The sequence below is a fragment of the Neoarius graeffei genome, chromosome 6 (genome assembly GCF_027579695.1).
Source record: "Neoarius graeffei isolate fNeoGra1 chromosome 6, fNeoGra1.pri, whole genome shotgun sequence".
Lineage (NCBI taxonomy): Eukaryota > Metazoa > Chordata > Actinopteri > Siluriformes > Ariidae > Neoarius > Neoarius graeffei.
In genome coordinates this window covers 49,434,175-49,450,607 of record NC_083574.1, presented here as the reverse complement: position 1 = coordinate 49,450,607, position 16,433 = coordinate 49,434,175, and the positions used below count along the sequence as shown (strand labels likewise).

The 16,433-nt window shown below is 44.0% G+C and overlaps 1 protein-coding gene across 1 annotated transcript in view; it reads right to left on the bottom strand.

Annotated features, from left to right (window-relative positions):
• The window catches only part of lrriq1 (leucine-rich repeats and IQ motif containing 1), a 95,318-nt gene that overhangs the window by 68,868 nt on the left and 10,017 nt on the right, over positions 1-16,433 (bottom strand). Inside the window, exons 6-9 of the mRNA XM_060924357.1 lie at positions 9,620-9,842; positions 9,235-9,262; positions 7,734-8,365; positions 6,602-7,691 (exon numbers count right to left, since the gene is read on the bottom strand). Coding sequence (XP_060780340.1) covers positions 6,602-7,691; positions 7,734-8,365; positions 9,235-9,262; positions 9,620-9,842 — 1,973 coding nt within the window. The remainder of the gene's footprint in view (positions 1-6,601; positions 7,692-7,733; positions 8,366-9,234; positions 9,263-9,619; positions 9,843-16,433) is intronic.

Genomic DNA, 16,433 nt, shown 5'->3' with positions numbered 1-16,433 from the left:
AAGGTATATCCAGGTTCTAGAGCAACATATGCTCCCATCCAGACGACGTCTCTTTCAGGGAAGACCTTGCATTTTCCAACATGACAATGCCAAATCACATACTGCATCAATTACAGCATCATGGCTGCGTAGAAGAAGGGTCCGGGTACTGAACTGGCCAGCCTGCAGTCCAGATCTTTCACCCATAGAAAACATTTGGTGCATCATAAAACAGAAGATACGACAAAAAAGACCTAAGACAGTTGAGCAACTAGAATCCTACATTAGACAAGAATGGGTTAACATTCCTATCCCTAAACTTGAGCAACTTGTCTCCTCAGTCCCCAGACATTTACAGACTGTTGTAAAGAGAAATGGGGATGTCTCACAGTGGTAAACATGGCCTTGTCCCAACTTTTTTGAGATGTGTTGTTGTCCTGAAGTTTAAAATCACCTAATTTTTCTCTTTAAATGATACATTTTCTCAGTTTAAATATTTGATATGTCATCTATGTTCCATTCTGAATAAAATATGGAATTTTGAAACTTCCACATCATTGTATTCCATTTTTATTTACAATTTCTACTTTGTCCCAACTTTTTTGGAATCGGGGTTGTAGAAGAGAATTACCACCATGTAGTTACCAAATGTACTTATACCACAGTGTTCTTTAATGCTCTATTCTGATTGGTCAGAAGGTATCGATTACATTTCTACAACAGCAGCACTGACAATAGTTCAGCTGCAAATCACTGGTTTATATTAACGTGCTCATTCGAAAACGTTATTCATCCATCCATTATCTGTAGCCACTTATCCTGTATAGGGTCGCAGGCAAGCTGGAGCCTATCCCAGCTGACTATGGGCGAGAGGTGGGGTACACCCTGGACAAGTCGCCAGGTCACTGCAGGGCTGACACAGAGACAAACAACCATTCACACCTACGGTCAATTTAGATCCACCAATTAGCCTAACCTGCATGTCTTTGGACTGTTGGGGAAACCGGAGCACCTGGAGGAAACCCACGCAGACACAGGGAGAACATGCAAACTCCACACAGAAAGGCCCCCGTCAGCTGCTGGACTAGAACCCAGGACCTTCTTACTGTGAGGCGACAGTGCTAACCACTACACCACCGTGCCACCTGAACACGTTATAATATCTATAACTTTTAAAACTTACACATGGACTTGAATGCCAAAAGCTTCAAATAAACACATAAAAATCATCTTTGAGAAGGAAGGAGTCTCCAGCGTCAGTGCTTTGTAATGGTAAGAGTAGTGAGTTCAGACAGCAGTCATTTCAGACAGCGGTTGCGTAATCAATAAACGCACCAATTTATTTATTTATTTTCAAATTTCATGCCTTTTTAGGTGGAATTTTTTTATACTTTTTATTGACGCTGCTCATAACCTGTTGAGATAATATAATATTAATTTCCCATGTCTAAACATGCTTCATACATAAATTCATGCACGTAGCTTAATCTCTGGCTTAAATATGGATATATTCAACCTACACACCAGGGTTGGAAATTAACTTCTTTATCCTCCTGCCACCGTGACTGGCGGACTGCAAAATCTACCAGCCACTCAGTTGTTGGTTTTTTTCCCAGCCACTTTCTTGTTTTAACTGAAAGTGTGTGACTGCATGTTAAAAATAATACAGTAAGAGCTACAGTATTCAAGCAGGATTATTAAGGTAAATAGGCTACTTTATTTCCTAAGTTAAATATTTAAACTCGAGGAAAATACTCATATTCTTTCTCTCTCATGCGCACACACACACACAACTTTGAACTGAAGGAAGTTGCATTTGATGAGTTGGGAAGATTAAAAAAAAAAAAATGTAGCATCTTTTTGTCTGTTTGCTGCAATGCTAGCCCAGGCTGCTTGACCTGAGGTAATTCTCTTTAACAGTCAGTCGGTAGCTGGCGTTTTATGCTCAAGTTGGCAGTTTATTTAGTTCCTTACACCTGTACGCCAGCACGTTTACTGTGATCTTTATCTGGTTCCTTCAGTCTGGTACCTAATTATATATGCAAATACTGTTAAAATATGCTAATATCCATATTTCCTTCATGGTGTTTATAGCCACATTTTAAATGACCACCAAAAGCATGGTTTGGCTACGGAAAGTATTTTCAGCCGAACTTACTGGCAGAATATAAGATTTTTTACATTATTTAGGCCTAATTAATGCATATATGCAAATTAGCCTATTTGTGCAAATTATATATTATGAGATTTGCAAATTAGCTGGTTGAGACTTTCATGGCCCATGGAAACTTCCAGATATTATTCAAGCAATAAAATAAAAAGAAAACATATTAATTTTGCCATTCATCCTCATAAACTATGTAAATTAGACACTTTTATGCTAATTAGACCAATTAATTATGTATGTTTTTTTTTAAAAAAACTGAAACGCCTGGATTCTGCAGGGGAAAACAAATGGAGCACAGAAAATTTCATGAAATTTGGCAATTTAGTAACAAAAATAGTGTTTTATTCCCAGGATTATCATTTTTTTCTTAAAAAAAAAACAGCGCCATTGTTCATCGCTAATTAGGGCCCAAGCACCGAACGGTGTGAAGACCTTATTGTTTTTCGAAGGATTATTATTATTATTATTATTACTAGGGCCCGAGCACCGTTCGGTGCGAGACCCTATTGTTTTCGAAGGATTATTATTATTAGGGCCCGAGCACCGTTCGGTGCGAGACCCTATTGTTTTTCAAAGGATTATTATTATTATTATTATTCGGGCCCAAGCACCGTTTGGTGCAAGACCCTATTGTTTTTCGAAGGATTATTATTATTAGGGCCCGAGCACCGTTAGGTGCGAAGACCCTATTGTTTTTTGAAGGAAAACAATAGAGTCGAGCACCGTTCGGTGCGAGACCCTATTGTTTTTCGAAGGATTATTATTATTATGCCGCGTTTGGCCTTATTTGAGGCATTTCCCATGCACCAAAACTCATGAAATTTGATACGCACATCAGTCATTGTCACCACTACTCAGCCACAGACTTTTGGCCCCGGGCATGGCCCAGGGACTTCATAGCGCCCCTTTTTCCATTTCCCATTGAAATGAATGGGAAGAAATTTGGAATGATGACGTCATAAGGCCATTTGGAGTGAAATTACACATGGTCATTTTTAACGTACTCCTCCTAGACGGTTCATCAGATTCATGTCAAACTTGGCAAACATGATGCCAAGATATTGCTGAAGTTGAATTGCTAAGGGATTTTTGATATGTTGAAATATTATAACATATAATATGACAAGATATTGCTGAATGTTGAACTTGATATCTTGTAATATGATTCTGATTCTGATACTCTTTAGCCGTTATGGGTCTGTCTGGTATAGCGCCACCAACTGGCCAAGGAAAGAATAGGGTTTTGAATATGTGTTTTGACACATGATGAATTGTAACATGCTCTTCCTAGACGGTTCATGAGATTCATGTGAAATTTGTTATACGTGATGCCAAGATGTCGCCGATAGTAAATTGCGAAGGGATTTTTGATATCTTGTAATATGTTGAAATGGTCTTATGATTTTAATATCTTGCCACATAAACAGGAAACATGTCAGAAAGCCACAGTGTAGGGGGTGTCGTGGCTCAGGTGGTTAAGGCGCCATACCATGAATGCGGGCGACCCGGGTTCGATTCCGGCCCGAGGTCATTTCCCGATCCCTTCCCGTCTCTCTCTCCCGCTCATTTCCTGTCTCTACACTGTCCTATCCAATAAAGGTGCAAAAAGCCCAAAAAAATATCTTTAAAAAAAAAAAAGAAAGCCACAGTGCATTGACTGTATGGTCAGACACTTCTTACTTCAATAGTAGATATTATGATTATTATGATAACCTGACGCCCAATGGGCCTGCCTGTTATAGCGCCACCACCTGGCCAAGCAGGAAATGTGCCAGAAATTGGCAATGCCTTAACTGATTGATCTGACACTTTACAAAATATTGTATATTATGATTGTGATGATATTCACATGTGTAATTCAGATGCCTAGCACAGCGCCACCATCTGGTCAAGCAGGAAATGGGGAAAATTTTTCAATTCACTGATGGATTGATCTGAAACTTTACAAAATATTGGATATCGTGATTCTGATGATATAACATATACAATTCTGTGCACACTCATACACACAGTCATATGCATATTTATGCATACACACATACACTCAAGTATGCACTCACATACACACGCAACATCTATGAGCACACTCTCTTTCACGGACACACTTTCTCTCTCTCTCTCTCCCTCTGACCAACAGACATACACACACACACAATAATAGCGGAGCTCCAGCGGAGCACCATACCTAAGAAAAAATGGTAAACCCATCCAGTCGATTTTTTGTGGTTTGTCTGTGTACGTGTACCACCAGTCATACACACCGCCTAGTGGTCAGTGTTAGTAATTACCAGTCATACACGCCGCCTAGTGGTCAGTGTTAGTAATTACCAGTCATACACACCGCCTAGTGGCCAGTGTTAGTAATTACCAGTCATACACACCACCTAGTGGCCAGTGTTAGTAATTACCAGTCATACACACCGCCTAGTGGTCAGTGTTAGTAATTACCAGTCATACACACCGCCTAGTGGTCAGTGTTAGTAATTATCAGTCATACACACCGCCTAGTGGCCAGTGTTAGTAATTACCAGTCATACACACCGCCTAGTGGTCAGTGTTAGTAATTACCAGTCATACACACCGCCTAGTGGCCAGTGTTAGTAATTACCAGTCATACACACCACCTAGTGGCCAGTGTTAGTAATTACCAGTCATACACACCGCCTAGTGGTCAGTGTTAGTAATTACCAGTCATACACACCGCCTAGTGGCCAGTGTTAGTAATTACCAGTCATACACACCGCCTAGTGGTCAGTGTTAGTAATTACCAGTCATACACACCGCCTAGTGGCCAGTGTTAGTAATTACCAGTCATACACACCGCCTAGTGGTCAGTGTTAGTAATTACCAGTCATACACACCGCTTAGTGGCCAGTACTAGCCAGTAAAGAAATAAAACAAAAGAGACTGGCTAGGATATAAGAAAATTCTACAACCCAGAAACAGATGGGAGCTCTGCTTTTAGGCAGTGCCTAAATCTATACATTAGTGACCTGCCATCATTGTGCATTTTGTTGCAGACATATGAAAACTCTGCATGTACACACACACACACACACTGCAGACACAGGAAAGCTAAGATGACTTAAGATTACAGCGTGAGATAGAGATAAGGAGGAGACACATGTATAGTTTTGTACATATATAAATGTACATTTTCACACCACAGAAACACACACACACAGTCTTTGTCTGTCTATCTCTCATCCGTCAAGCAGTCATGGCATTTGCAACATGCACATCGACTTTGAACATTTGATGAATATATGACATGTGACTGTTTTGTTGGGTGGCGGGATGTCCTGGGTTGCGGAACCACACGTGCGAGGGCCTGTCAAGGCCGCTAGCGGCTTTAATTGCTTATTGTTTTATGCAGGCCTATTTTTCTGAAAAGAGCAATATCTGAGACCTAAAAATGTCAATAAAAACAGACCACTGGACCAATTTGCCTGATTTTGTTTTAATTAATCAGCATATTTAAAAGATTAATAATTTATCAGCTTTACATCTCTTGGCCATACTTCAAATTTCTGTCTGAGCTCCCTACTTTAGCTAATAAAAATAGTAACTGTTAATAATAATAATAATAATAATAATTTCAATTTATATAGCACCTTTCACAAACCCAAGGACGCTTTACACAGGAGTTACCCCCCCACCCCCCCACCCCCCAAAAAAAACACTAGGAAGAGTAGTGTGAGGTAAAGAGAAAAGTTTTCAAGTTAGCTTTGAAGGAAGAGAGAGTGGAACATTCACGAAGCGATTGTGGCAACGAGTTCCAAAGTTTAGGAGGAGCAACACTGAATGATCTGCCACCCACAGATGCCAGTTTAAAACGTGGGACAGTTAAAATCCACAGACAGAAGATCTGAGGGAGCAGGAAGGACAGTACAAATGAATTAGCTCACAGAGATAGGAAGGGGCGAGACCATGAAGAGCTTTATAGGTTAAAAGCAAGATTTTGTATTTAATCTGAGAAATAACTGGGAACCAATGCAGTTGCTGTAAAACAGGAGTGATGTGAGCAGTGCACTTGGTGAGTGTGAGGACTCTAGCTGCCGAGTTTTAGATGTACTGCAGGCGATTGAGCAATGTGGCAGGGAGACCATAAAAGAGAGAACTGCAATAGTCAAGATGAGAAAAGATAAACGCACTGACCAACATTTTGGCATCAGTTTCCAAGAGAAGAGGGCGGAGACGTGCAATATTGCAGAGGTGAAAGAAAGCATTCTTAGTAATTAGTTTAAAATGGGGTTCAAACTGTTGGCAAATTACTATGGTATAAGAGGAATAAAACACTTCAGGTATTGCTATTACTGGAAACTAATCAATTTTGGGGTGGACAGAGATTAGGATCACTGCTACTGGTTAATAATAATAATAATAATAATAATAATAATAATAATCATCATCATCATCATCATCATAGGACTCTTTTTCAGTTTCTGCTGCTACCTGTTTTAGAGAGCTCCAGGGTCCGGACGTGAGAACAGTGTCCACAGGTAAAGGTAGCAGGCTGTGTCTTGAAGCTCTCCTACATGCCCTCCTCCTTTGTGGAACAACACACCCTTTCCTCTTGTTCTGCATGGAGAGCTCGGACCAGGGAGTGCAGTTCATCATCCAGGCTAATCGCTTCTCCTCAGCGCTGTCAGGCAGACATGCAGAGCTCGAGTCATCCACAGCACTCTGCAGCCCTCTGGGGTCTGTTACACTTTTCTCTTCAGGTGGACTCGCTGTTACACTGCTGTCATCAGCGGACTGAGTGGACAGGGCTGATACTGTGTGGCAGCTGAGCTGCTCATTTTGCCCATTTCTAGAGGACAGAGTCCTGGCTAAGAAACTTTTGGACATATTGACTGACTGAGAAAGACATAACTGGGAAACATTATCACTAGATTTCTCATCTTTTCCACATTTTGTAGCATCCTTGCTCTCCTTGTCAGTCTCTGGATTTTCTCTCTGATCAACAAGTCCATTTACATTGTCCTTAATTATATTTCTGCTTCTTTCCTCTGTATTCTGTCCATCGTCATTTCTCTTCATTACCGTTTCCTCTCCTTTGATGTCCTTTTCCTTAAGTTTCTCTCTCTGCACTTTCTGTACTTGCTTCGTTTCATTCTCTTTACATTGTTCTTCTTGCTTTAATCTAAACTCTTCTACCACTCTTTTTTCATTCATCCCTTTCTGCTTTTCCTCTTCCTCCTTTCTGTTTATTTCAGCATCTGTCCTCTTTTCCTCTCCCTCTTCCTTTCTTTTCTTGTCCTCCTCCACTCTCCTCTCATGCATTAGTTTCTGTTTCTCCTCCTTTCTTCTTCTTTCATCCTCTGTTCTCTTTGCTTCTTCCACCTTTTTTCTTTCCTTCTCCTCCTCCACCTGCACCTTCCCATTCTCCTCTTCCATTCTCCTGATCTCCATACTTTTCTCCTTCTCCTTTCTTTTCCTTTCATGCTCAATCCTCTTTGCGTCTTCTACTTCTTTTCTTTTCCTCTCCTCCTCCACTCTCCTCTCTTCGGTCTCTTTCTGCTTCTCCTCATCCTTTCTTTTCCTTTCACCCTCAATGCTCTTTGTTTTTTCTTCTTCTTTTCTTGTCTTCTCCTCATCCTCCTTGACTTCTCTCCTTTCCTCCTCCATGCTCCTCTCTTCTATCCTTTCTGTTGATTCATCCTCAATTCTTTTTACTTTTTCCTCTTTAATTTTCTTCTCCTCCTCCTCTACTTTTCTCATTTCCTCTTCTACTCTCCTCTGTCCCATCATTTTCTGCTTCTCCTCCTCCTTTCTTTTCCTTTCATCCTCTACCCTCTTTGCTTCTTCCTTTTCTTTTCTTCTCTGCTCCTCCAGGTTGCGCTCCCTCTCCAGGCGATGGCGCTCTCGTTCCTTAGCTTTCTCATACTCGGCTCTCCTCCTATCTGCCTCTTCTCTGTGAAGCTGTTCCTCCTGCTCCACCCTCCTTCTCTCCATCAACCACTCCATCTTCATCCTTTCCTCCCACTCTCTCTTTTCTCTTTCTGCCTTTTCCTCCTGCCTCTTCCTCTCCTCTTCTCTCCTCTTGGTCAGCTTTTTTCTGCTCCAGCGATGCACCAGTGTGCCTCTGAAAGCTGCCTGTAACTTTGTGGCTGCCGCAGTGCACCGTGTCTCAGTTCTCCTCCTCTCTTCCTGCTGTATTTCCTCGAAAACTCGCCTCTCTTCTGCTATCTGTTCTTCCAATTTCTTGATCAGCTCCTGAGACAAATTCATACGTAACCATAATGTGAAAATCTATCCAAGTAGTTTGTGTATACATTCAATACTCAAGTGTGTTGAAAGGATATAGAATTTTTTTGTGAATAGGAGTCCTGGAATGAACATAAATAATTTAAATCTAATGATTATGGCATTACAATTGTCAATAGGTAAGGTAATTGTCAAACAATGTAGCATGCTGTTATATGATAATAAGCACATCATCTTGTCTGTGGTTAACAAACATTTTAAAGAGGACTATTTGTGATTTTTTTATTTTTATTTTTTTAATCGAGTGTAACACCACTACTAGCGGCCGTACTAAAAACACACAGAATGATATGAAGCGAGCCTGTTGGCAAACTGTAACGAACCCAGTGCTGTAGGTTCATGCAGCCAATTAGCAACAGTTATGCCATGTGACTACACAACGTGACACACCCTCTTAGTTTGGGCTCTATTGAGCTAATAATCAGATATACCATGCGCTGAGAGGCTCCGGTTGGAATTATGGATTCTCTGAGGTGACTGGCATAGTACTGTTTTGTGAGAGGCACAGCCAGTCATCAAAAAGAATCCATAATTACCATAACTGCTCAATGTAAGCAGATTTTCAAAACATATGTAATCAATGATGTTTTCTGACAAGACATTTTTGGAAGGAGTCTCCAGTGTCAGAGCTTTGTAACCATAAAAGGAATAAAACACTTCAGGACATGCTGTTATCAGGAAAAAAAAAAATCAACTTCAGTATGGCAATGCCCTGCTGCTTCATATCGAGCTGCATCACACCACAACATCATTGATTATTTTCCAATAACAGCACATCTGGATGTGTTTTATTCCTTAACAACAGTGTTCAAACTCACCTGCTGTTTAACCATTTCAAGTTGAAGACTTTGGCTTAATTCACCATCACCTTCTACAGGTTTCAAATATTCAAACTGTAAATAAATAGCAAAAAAAAAAAAAGTAAAACTGTTTGAGTTTTTTTTCCTTTTACCAAAAGTATTCAGGGATTTCTTGTAGATCCTTTACAAAGTTTCAAGTTCAAAGTGTTTATTGTCATATGCACAGTAACGAACGTCCTCTTGCACAATGAAATTCTTAGTTTGCCATCCACCATGAATGCCAATTACAACAGTAAATAGGTGGAAGAAATAATACAAAATAAAGGCAATATAGTGCAAAATAAAAGCAAAAAAACATACAAAATAAAGGTAATGTAGTGCAAAATAGGCAGTATAATACTACTTTACCTGATTATTTGCTTTGATTCTCCTCAACTCCTCCTTAAACTGCTCACTTCTGCACCTCGTCTTCTCCTCCTCTTCTCTGGCCGATTTCAGACGCTGTTCCCTTTCAGCCTCGAGCTCGGCCAGTCTCTGCTCCTCCTCTTTCCCCAGTCGCTCCTCTAACTTTCTCCATTCAAACATGAGCTGTCTTTCAGAATCCTTGTGTGTGTTATATTCAGCATCTGAGATCAACAAATACATTCATGTGCTTCCAAATACAACCCCAATTCCAAAAAAGTTGGGACAAAGTACAAATTGTAAATAAAAATAGAATGCAATGATGTGGAAGTTTCAAAATTCCATATTTTATTCAGAATGGAACATAGATGACATATCAAATGTTTAAACTGAGAAAATGTATCATTTAAAGAGAAAAATTAGGTGATTTTAAATTTCAGGACAACAACACATCTCAAAAAAGTTGGGACAAGGCCATGTTTACCACTGTGAGACATCCCCTTTTCTCTTTACAACAGTCTGTAAACGTCTGGGGACTGAGGAGACAAGCTGCTCAAGTTTAGGGATAGGAATGTTAACCCATTCTTGTCTAATGTAGGATTCTAGTTGCTCAACTGTCTTAGGTCTTTTTTGTCGTATCTTCCGTTTTATGATGCGCCAAATGTTTTCTATGGGTGAAAGATCTGGACTGCAGGCTGGCCAGTTCAGTACCCGGACCCTTCTTCTACGCAGCCATGATGTAGTAATTGATGCAGTATGTGGTTTGGCATTGTCATGTTGGAAAATGCAACGTCTTCCCTGAAAGAGACGTCATCTGGATGGGAGCATATGTTGCTCTAGAACCTGGATATACCTTTCAGCATTGATGGTGTCTTTCCAGATGTGTAAGCTGCCCATGCCACACGCACTAATGCAGCCCCATACCATCAGAGATGCAGGCTTCTGAACGGAGCGGTGATAACAACTTGGGTCGTCCTTCTCCTCTTTAGTCCGAATGACACGGCGTCCCTGATTTCCATAAAGAACTTCAAATTTGATTCGTCTGACCACAGAACAGTTTTCCACTTTGCCACAGTCCATTTTAAATGAGCCTTGGCCCAGAGAAGACGTCTGCGCTTCTGGATCATGTTTAGATACGGCTTCTTCTTTGAACTATAGAGGTTTAGCTGGCAACGGCGGATGGCACGGTGAATTATGTTCACAGATAATGTTCTCTGGAAATATTCCTGAGCCCATTTTGTGATTTCCAGTACAGAAGCATGCCTGTATGTGATGCAGTGCCGTCTAAGGGCCCGAAGATCACGGGCACCCAGTATGGTTTTCCGGCCTTGACCCTTACACACAGAGATTCTTCCAGATACTCTGAATCTTTTGATGATATTATGCACTGTAGATGATGATATGTTCAAACTCTTTGCAATTTTACACTGTCGAACTCCTTTCTGATATTGCTCCACTATTTGTCGGCGCTGAATTAGGGGGATTGGTGATCCTCTTCCCATCTTTACTTCTGAGAGCCGCTGCCACTCCAAGATGCTCTTTTTATACCCAGTCATGTTAATGACCTATTGCCAATTGACCTAATGAGTTGCAATTTGGTCCTCCAGCTGTTCCTTTTTTGTACCTTTAACTTTTCCAGCCTCTTATTGCCCCTGTCCCAACTTTTTTGAGATGTGTTGCTGTCATGACATTTCAAATGAGCCAATATTTGGCATGAAATTTCAAAATGTCTCACTTTCGACATTTGATATGTTGTCTATGTTCTATTGTGAATACAATATCAGTTTTTAAAATTTGTAAATTATTGCATTTCGTTTTTATTTACAATTTGTACTTTGTCCCAACTTTTTTGGAATCGGGGTTGTACTACAAGTTCATTAAAAAGAAATCTGCATGCAAAAAAGAAAGCCAAATTTTATACCTATTGGTAGAATATCACACAATAGCTCATATATTTCAGTAATCTTTTTTTAAGATTATATATATTTACTTTTAGTTGCAAATTATTGTATTTTAATTGCCTCGGTTATTGAACACCATCCAAACCAGTAGAGGTCACTTAAACCCAAGTAATGACTTTCACCACAAACACACACTATACTGAGTGCGTTGAAATAATCTTCAGTAAAAGCATTAGGGGTTTTGTTTTTCATTAGCACTTTTAAGTTTAGGTCCATAGTATCCAGCTGCAGTTATCCACTGCATAATGGATGAGACTTGGGGATAAATGGTCTTCAGTAAGTCCAATATTTAGCCTATCCAAATAAGACCATCCACAGTTGAAGGAAGCCCCAGGCAGAAGTGGAGCATCAGGATAGTCCAGGCTAGTCCAGTTTTAATGTTGGGTTTACAGGCCGGCACAGTAGCTCAGTGGGTAGCAGTGCCACCTCGCACTTCCATGGTTTCCAGTTCTGTGTGGAGTTTCACATGCTGTCCCCATGTGGGTTTCCTGTGTGCTCTGTGGTTTCCTCATTCTTCCCAAAAACATGCCAGTAGGTAAACTGGCAAATATAATTTGCCCCTATGTGAGGTAAATCCTGTACTATATTTACTATAATTGCACTACCTCACACTGCCTCATCCTCTGCAGTATAATTTACATAGCATAACATTATATACCCCCTCCTAGAACTGCCACCTTATTGTGGTGGAGGGGTTTGTGTGCTTGAATGATCCTAGGAGCTATGTTGTCGGGGGCATTATGCCCCTGGTAGGGTTTCCCAAGGCAGACAGGTCCTAGGTGACAGGCCAGACCAAGAGCAGTTCACCAAAAAAACCCTATGGAGAAAAAATCCAGGACCGTGACGTCGCCCGGTAGGACGCAGCCGGGGCCCCACCCTGGAGCCAGGCCTGGGGTTGGGGCTCGTATGCGAGCGCTTGGTGGCCGGGCCTTTGCCCATGGGGCCCGGCCGGGCTCAGCCCGAAGAGGTGACGTGGGCCCGACCTCCTGTGGGTTCACCACCCACAGAGGTAGCAGTAGGGGTTTGGTGCAATGTGGATTGGGTGGCAGTCGAAGGCAGGGGCCTCGACGACCTGATCCCCGGACACAGCGTCTGGCTGTTGGGACATGGAATGTCACTTCGCTGGGGGGGAAGGAGCCTGAGCTTGTGTGGGAGGTTGAGAGGTACCGGCTAGAGATAGTCGGGCTCACCTCCACGCATAGCTTGGGCTCTGGAACCCAGCTCCTCGAGAGGGGCTGGACTTTCCACTTCTCTGGAGTCGCCCGTGGTGAGCGGCGGCGGGCTGGTGTGGGCTTGCTTATAGCTCCCCAGCTCAGCCGCCATGTGTTGGAGTTTACCCCAGTGAACGAGAGGGTCGCCTCTCTGCGCCTTCGGATTGGGGAGAGGGCTCTTGCTGTTGTTTGTGCCTACGGGCCAAATAGCAGTATAGAGTATCCGGCCTTCTTGGAGTCCCTGGGAGAGGTACTGAGGGGTGCTCAGACTGGGGACTCCATTGTGCTACTGGGGGACTTCAATGCTCACGTGGGCGACGACAGTGACACCTGGAGGGGCGTGGTTGGGAGGAACGGCCTCCCCGATCTGAACCCGAGTGGTGTTTTGTTATTGGACTTCTGTGCTAGTCACGGTTTGTCCATAACGAACACCATGTTCGAGCATAGGGGTGTCCATAAGTGCACGTGGCACCAGGACACCTTAGGTCGGAGGTCGATGATCGACTTTGTAGTCGTTTCATCTGATCTCCGGCCCTATGTCTTGGACACTCGAGTGAAGAGAGGGGTTGAGCTGTCAACTGATCACCACCTGGTGGTGAGTTGGATCCGCTGGCAGAGGAGGAAGCTGGACAGACCTGGCAGGCCTAAACGTATGGTGAGGGTCTGCTGGGAACGTCTGGCCGAGCACTCTGTTGGGGAGGTCTTTAACTCCCACCTCCGGGAGAGCTTTTCCCAGCTTCCAAGGGAGGCGGGGGACATTGAGTCTGAGTGGACCATGTTCTCTACCTCCATTGTGGACGCAGCTGTTCGGAGCTGTGGCCGCAAGGTCTCCGGTGCCTGTCGTGGCGGCAATCCCCGAACCCGGTGGTGGACACCGGAAGTAAGGGATGCCGTCAAGCTGAAGAAGGAGTCCTATCGGGCCATGTTGACCTCCGGGACTCCTGAGGCAGCCGACGGGTATCGGCAGGCCAGGCGTGCTGCAGCTCGGGCAGTTGCGGAGGCAAAAACTCGGAACTGGGAGGAGTTCGGGGAGGCCATGGAGAAGGACTATCGGTCGGCCTCGAAGAAATTCTGGCAAACCGTCCGGCGCCTCAGGAGGGGGAAGCAGTACTCTGCCAACACTGTTTACAGTGCGGGTGGGGAGCTGTTGACCTTGACTGGGGACATTGTCGGGCGGTGGAAGGAATACTTTGAGGATCTCCTCAATCCCACCGTCATGTCTTCCACTGAGGAGACTGAGGCTGATGACTCAGAGGTGGACTCGTCCATTACCCAAGCCGAAGTCACTGAGGTGGTTTGCAAGCTCCTCGGTGGCAAGGCACCGGGGGTGGATGAGATCCGCCCAGAGTATCTCAAGTCTCTGGATGTTGTGGGGCTGTCTTGGTTGACACGCCTCTGCAACATCGCGTGGCGGTTGGGGACAGTGCCTCTGGAGTGGCAGACTGGGGTGGTGGTCCCTCTTTTTAAGAAAGGGGACCGGAGAGTGTGCTCCAATTATAGGGGAATCACACTTCTCAGCCTCCCAGGGAAAGTTTACTCCAGGGTACTGGAGAGGAGAATTCGACCAATAGTCGAACCTCGGATCCAGGAGGAACAATGCGGTTTTCGTCCTGGTCGCGGAACACTGGACCAGCTCTATACCCTTCATAGGGTGCTCGAGGGTTCATGGGAGTTTGCCCAACCAGTCCACATGTGCTTTGTGGATCTGGAGAAGGCATTCGACCGTGTCCCCCGTGGTATTCTGTGGGGGGTGCTTCGGGAGTATGGGGTTCGGGGCTCTTTGCTAAGGGCTGTCCGGTCCCTGTACGAACGGAGCAGGAGTCTGGTTCGCATTGCCGGCAGTAAGTCAGACCTGTTCCCAGTGCATGTTGGACTCCGGCAGGGCTGCCCTTTGTCACCGGTTCTGTTCATAATTTTTATGGACAGAATTTCTAGGCGCAGCCAGGGGCCGGAAGGAATCCTGTTTGGGAACCACAGGATTTCATCTCTGCTTTTTGCGGATGATGTTGTCCTGTTGGCTTCTTCAAACCAGGACCTTCAGCATGCACTGGGGCGGTTTGCAGTCGAGTGTGAAGCGGCTGGGATGAGAATCAGCACCTCCAAGTCCGAGGCCATGGTTCTCGACCGGAAAAGGGTGGCTTGCCCTCTCCAGGTTGGTGGAGAAGTCCTGCCTCAAGTGGAGGAGTTTAAGCATCTCGGGATCTTGTTCACGAGTGAGGGAAGGATGGAGCGTGAGATCGACAGGCGGATCGGTGCAGCCTCCACAGTGATGCGGTCGCTTTACCGGTCCGTCGTGGTGAAGAAGGAGCTGAGCCAAAAGGCGAAGCTCTCAATTTACCGGTCGATCTACGTTCCGACTCTCACCTATGGTCATGAGCTTTGGGTAATGACAGAAAGAACAAGATCGCGGATACAAGCAGCTGAAATGAGTTTCCTTCGCAGGGTGGCTGGGCGCTCCCTTAGAGATAGGGTGAGAAGCACAGTCACTCGGGAGGAGCTCGGAGTAGAGCCGCTGCTCCTCCACATCGAGAGGAACCAGCTGAGGTGGCTCGGGCATCTTTTTCGGATGCCTCCTGGACGCCTCCCTGGGGAGGTTTTCCAGGCATGTCCCCCCGGGAGGAGGCCCCGGGGAAGACCCAGGACACGCTGGAGGGACTATGTCTCTCGGCTGGCCTGGGAACGCCTCGGTGTTCTTCCCGAGGAGCTGGTCGAGGTGTCTGGGGAAAGGGAAGTTTGGGCTTCCATGCTTAGACTGCTGCCTCCGCGACCCGGTCCCGGATAAGCGGAAGAAGACGAGACGAGACGAGACGAGAACATTATATACAGGCGGCATGGTGGTGTAGTGGTTAGCGCTGTCGCCTCACAGCAAGAAGGTCCGGGTTCAAGCCCCGTGGCCAGCGAGGGCCTTTCTGTGCGGAGTTTACATGTTGTCCGCGTGGGTTTCCTCCAGGTGCTCTGGTTTCCCCCCACAGTCCAAAGGCATGCAGGTTAGGTTAACTGGTGACTCTAAATTGACCGTAGGTGTGAATGTGAGTGTGAATGGTTGTCTGTGTATATGTGTCAGCCCTGTGATTACCTGGCGACTTGTCCAGTGTGTACCCCGCCTTTCGCCCGTAGTCAGCTGGGATAGGCTCCAGCTTGCCTGCGACCCTGTAGAACAGGATAAAGCGGCTAGAGATAATGAGATGAGAACATTATATACAGTACCAGACAAAAGTTTGGATGCACCTTCTAATTTAATGTTTTTTTCCGTTATTTTTATTAATTAAGACATCATGTCTTAAAGTAATGATGGATGTCGTTTCTCTTTACTTAGTTGAGTGGTTCTTGACATAATATGGATTACTACAGTTGTGGAATAGGGCTATTTACTGTATTTTTATTATTTATTATTATTTACTGTTTGATCTCAAATACATTAAGAAGGCAAGAAATTGCACTAATTAACTTTTGACAAGACACATCTGTTAATTGAAAAGCATTCCAGGTGACTACCTCATGAAGCTGGTTAAGATAATGCCAGTAGTGTACAAAGCGTCATCAAGGTAAATGATGTTGACTTTAAAGAATCAAAAATATGAAACATATTTTGTTTTTTAACATGTTTTGTTTGCCACATAAATCCATATATGTTCCATATGTT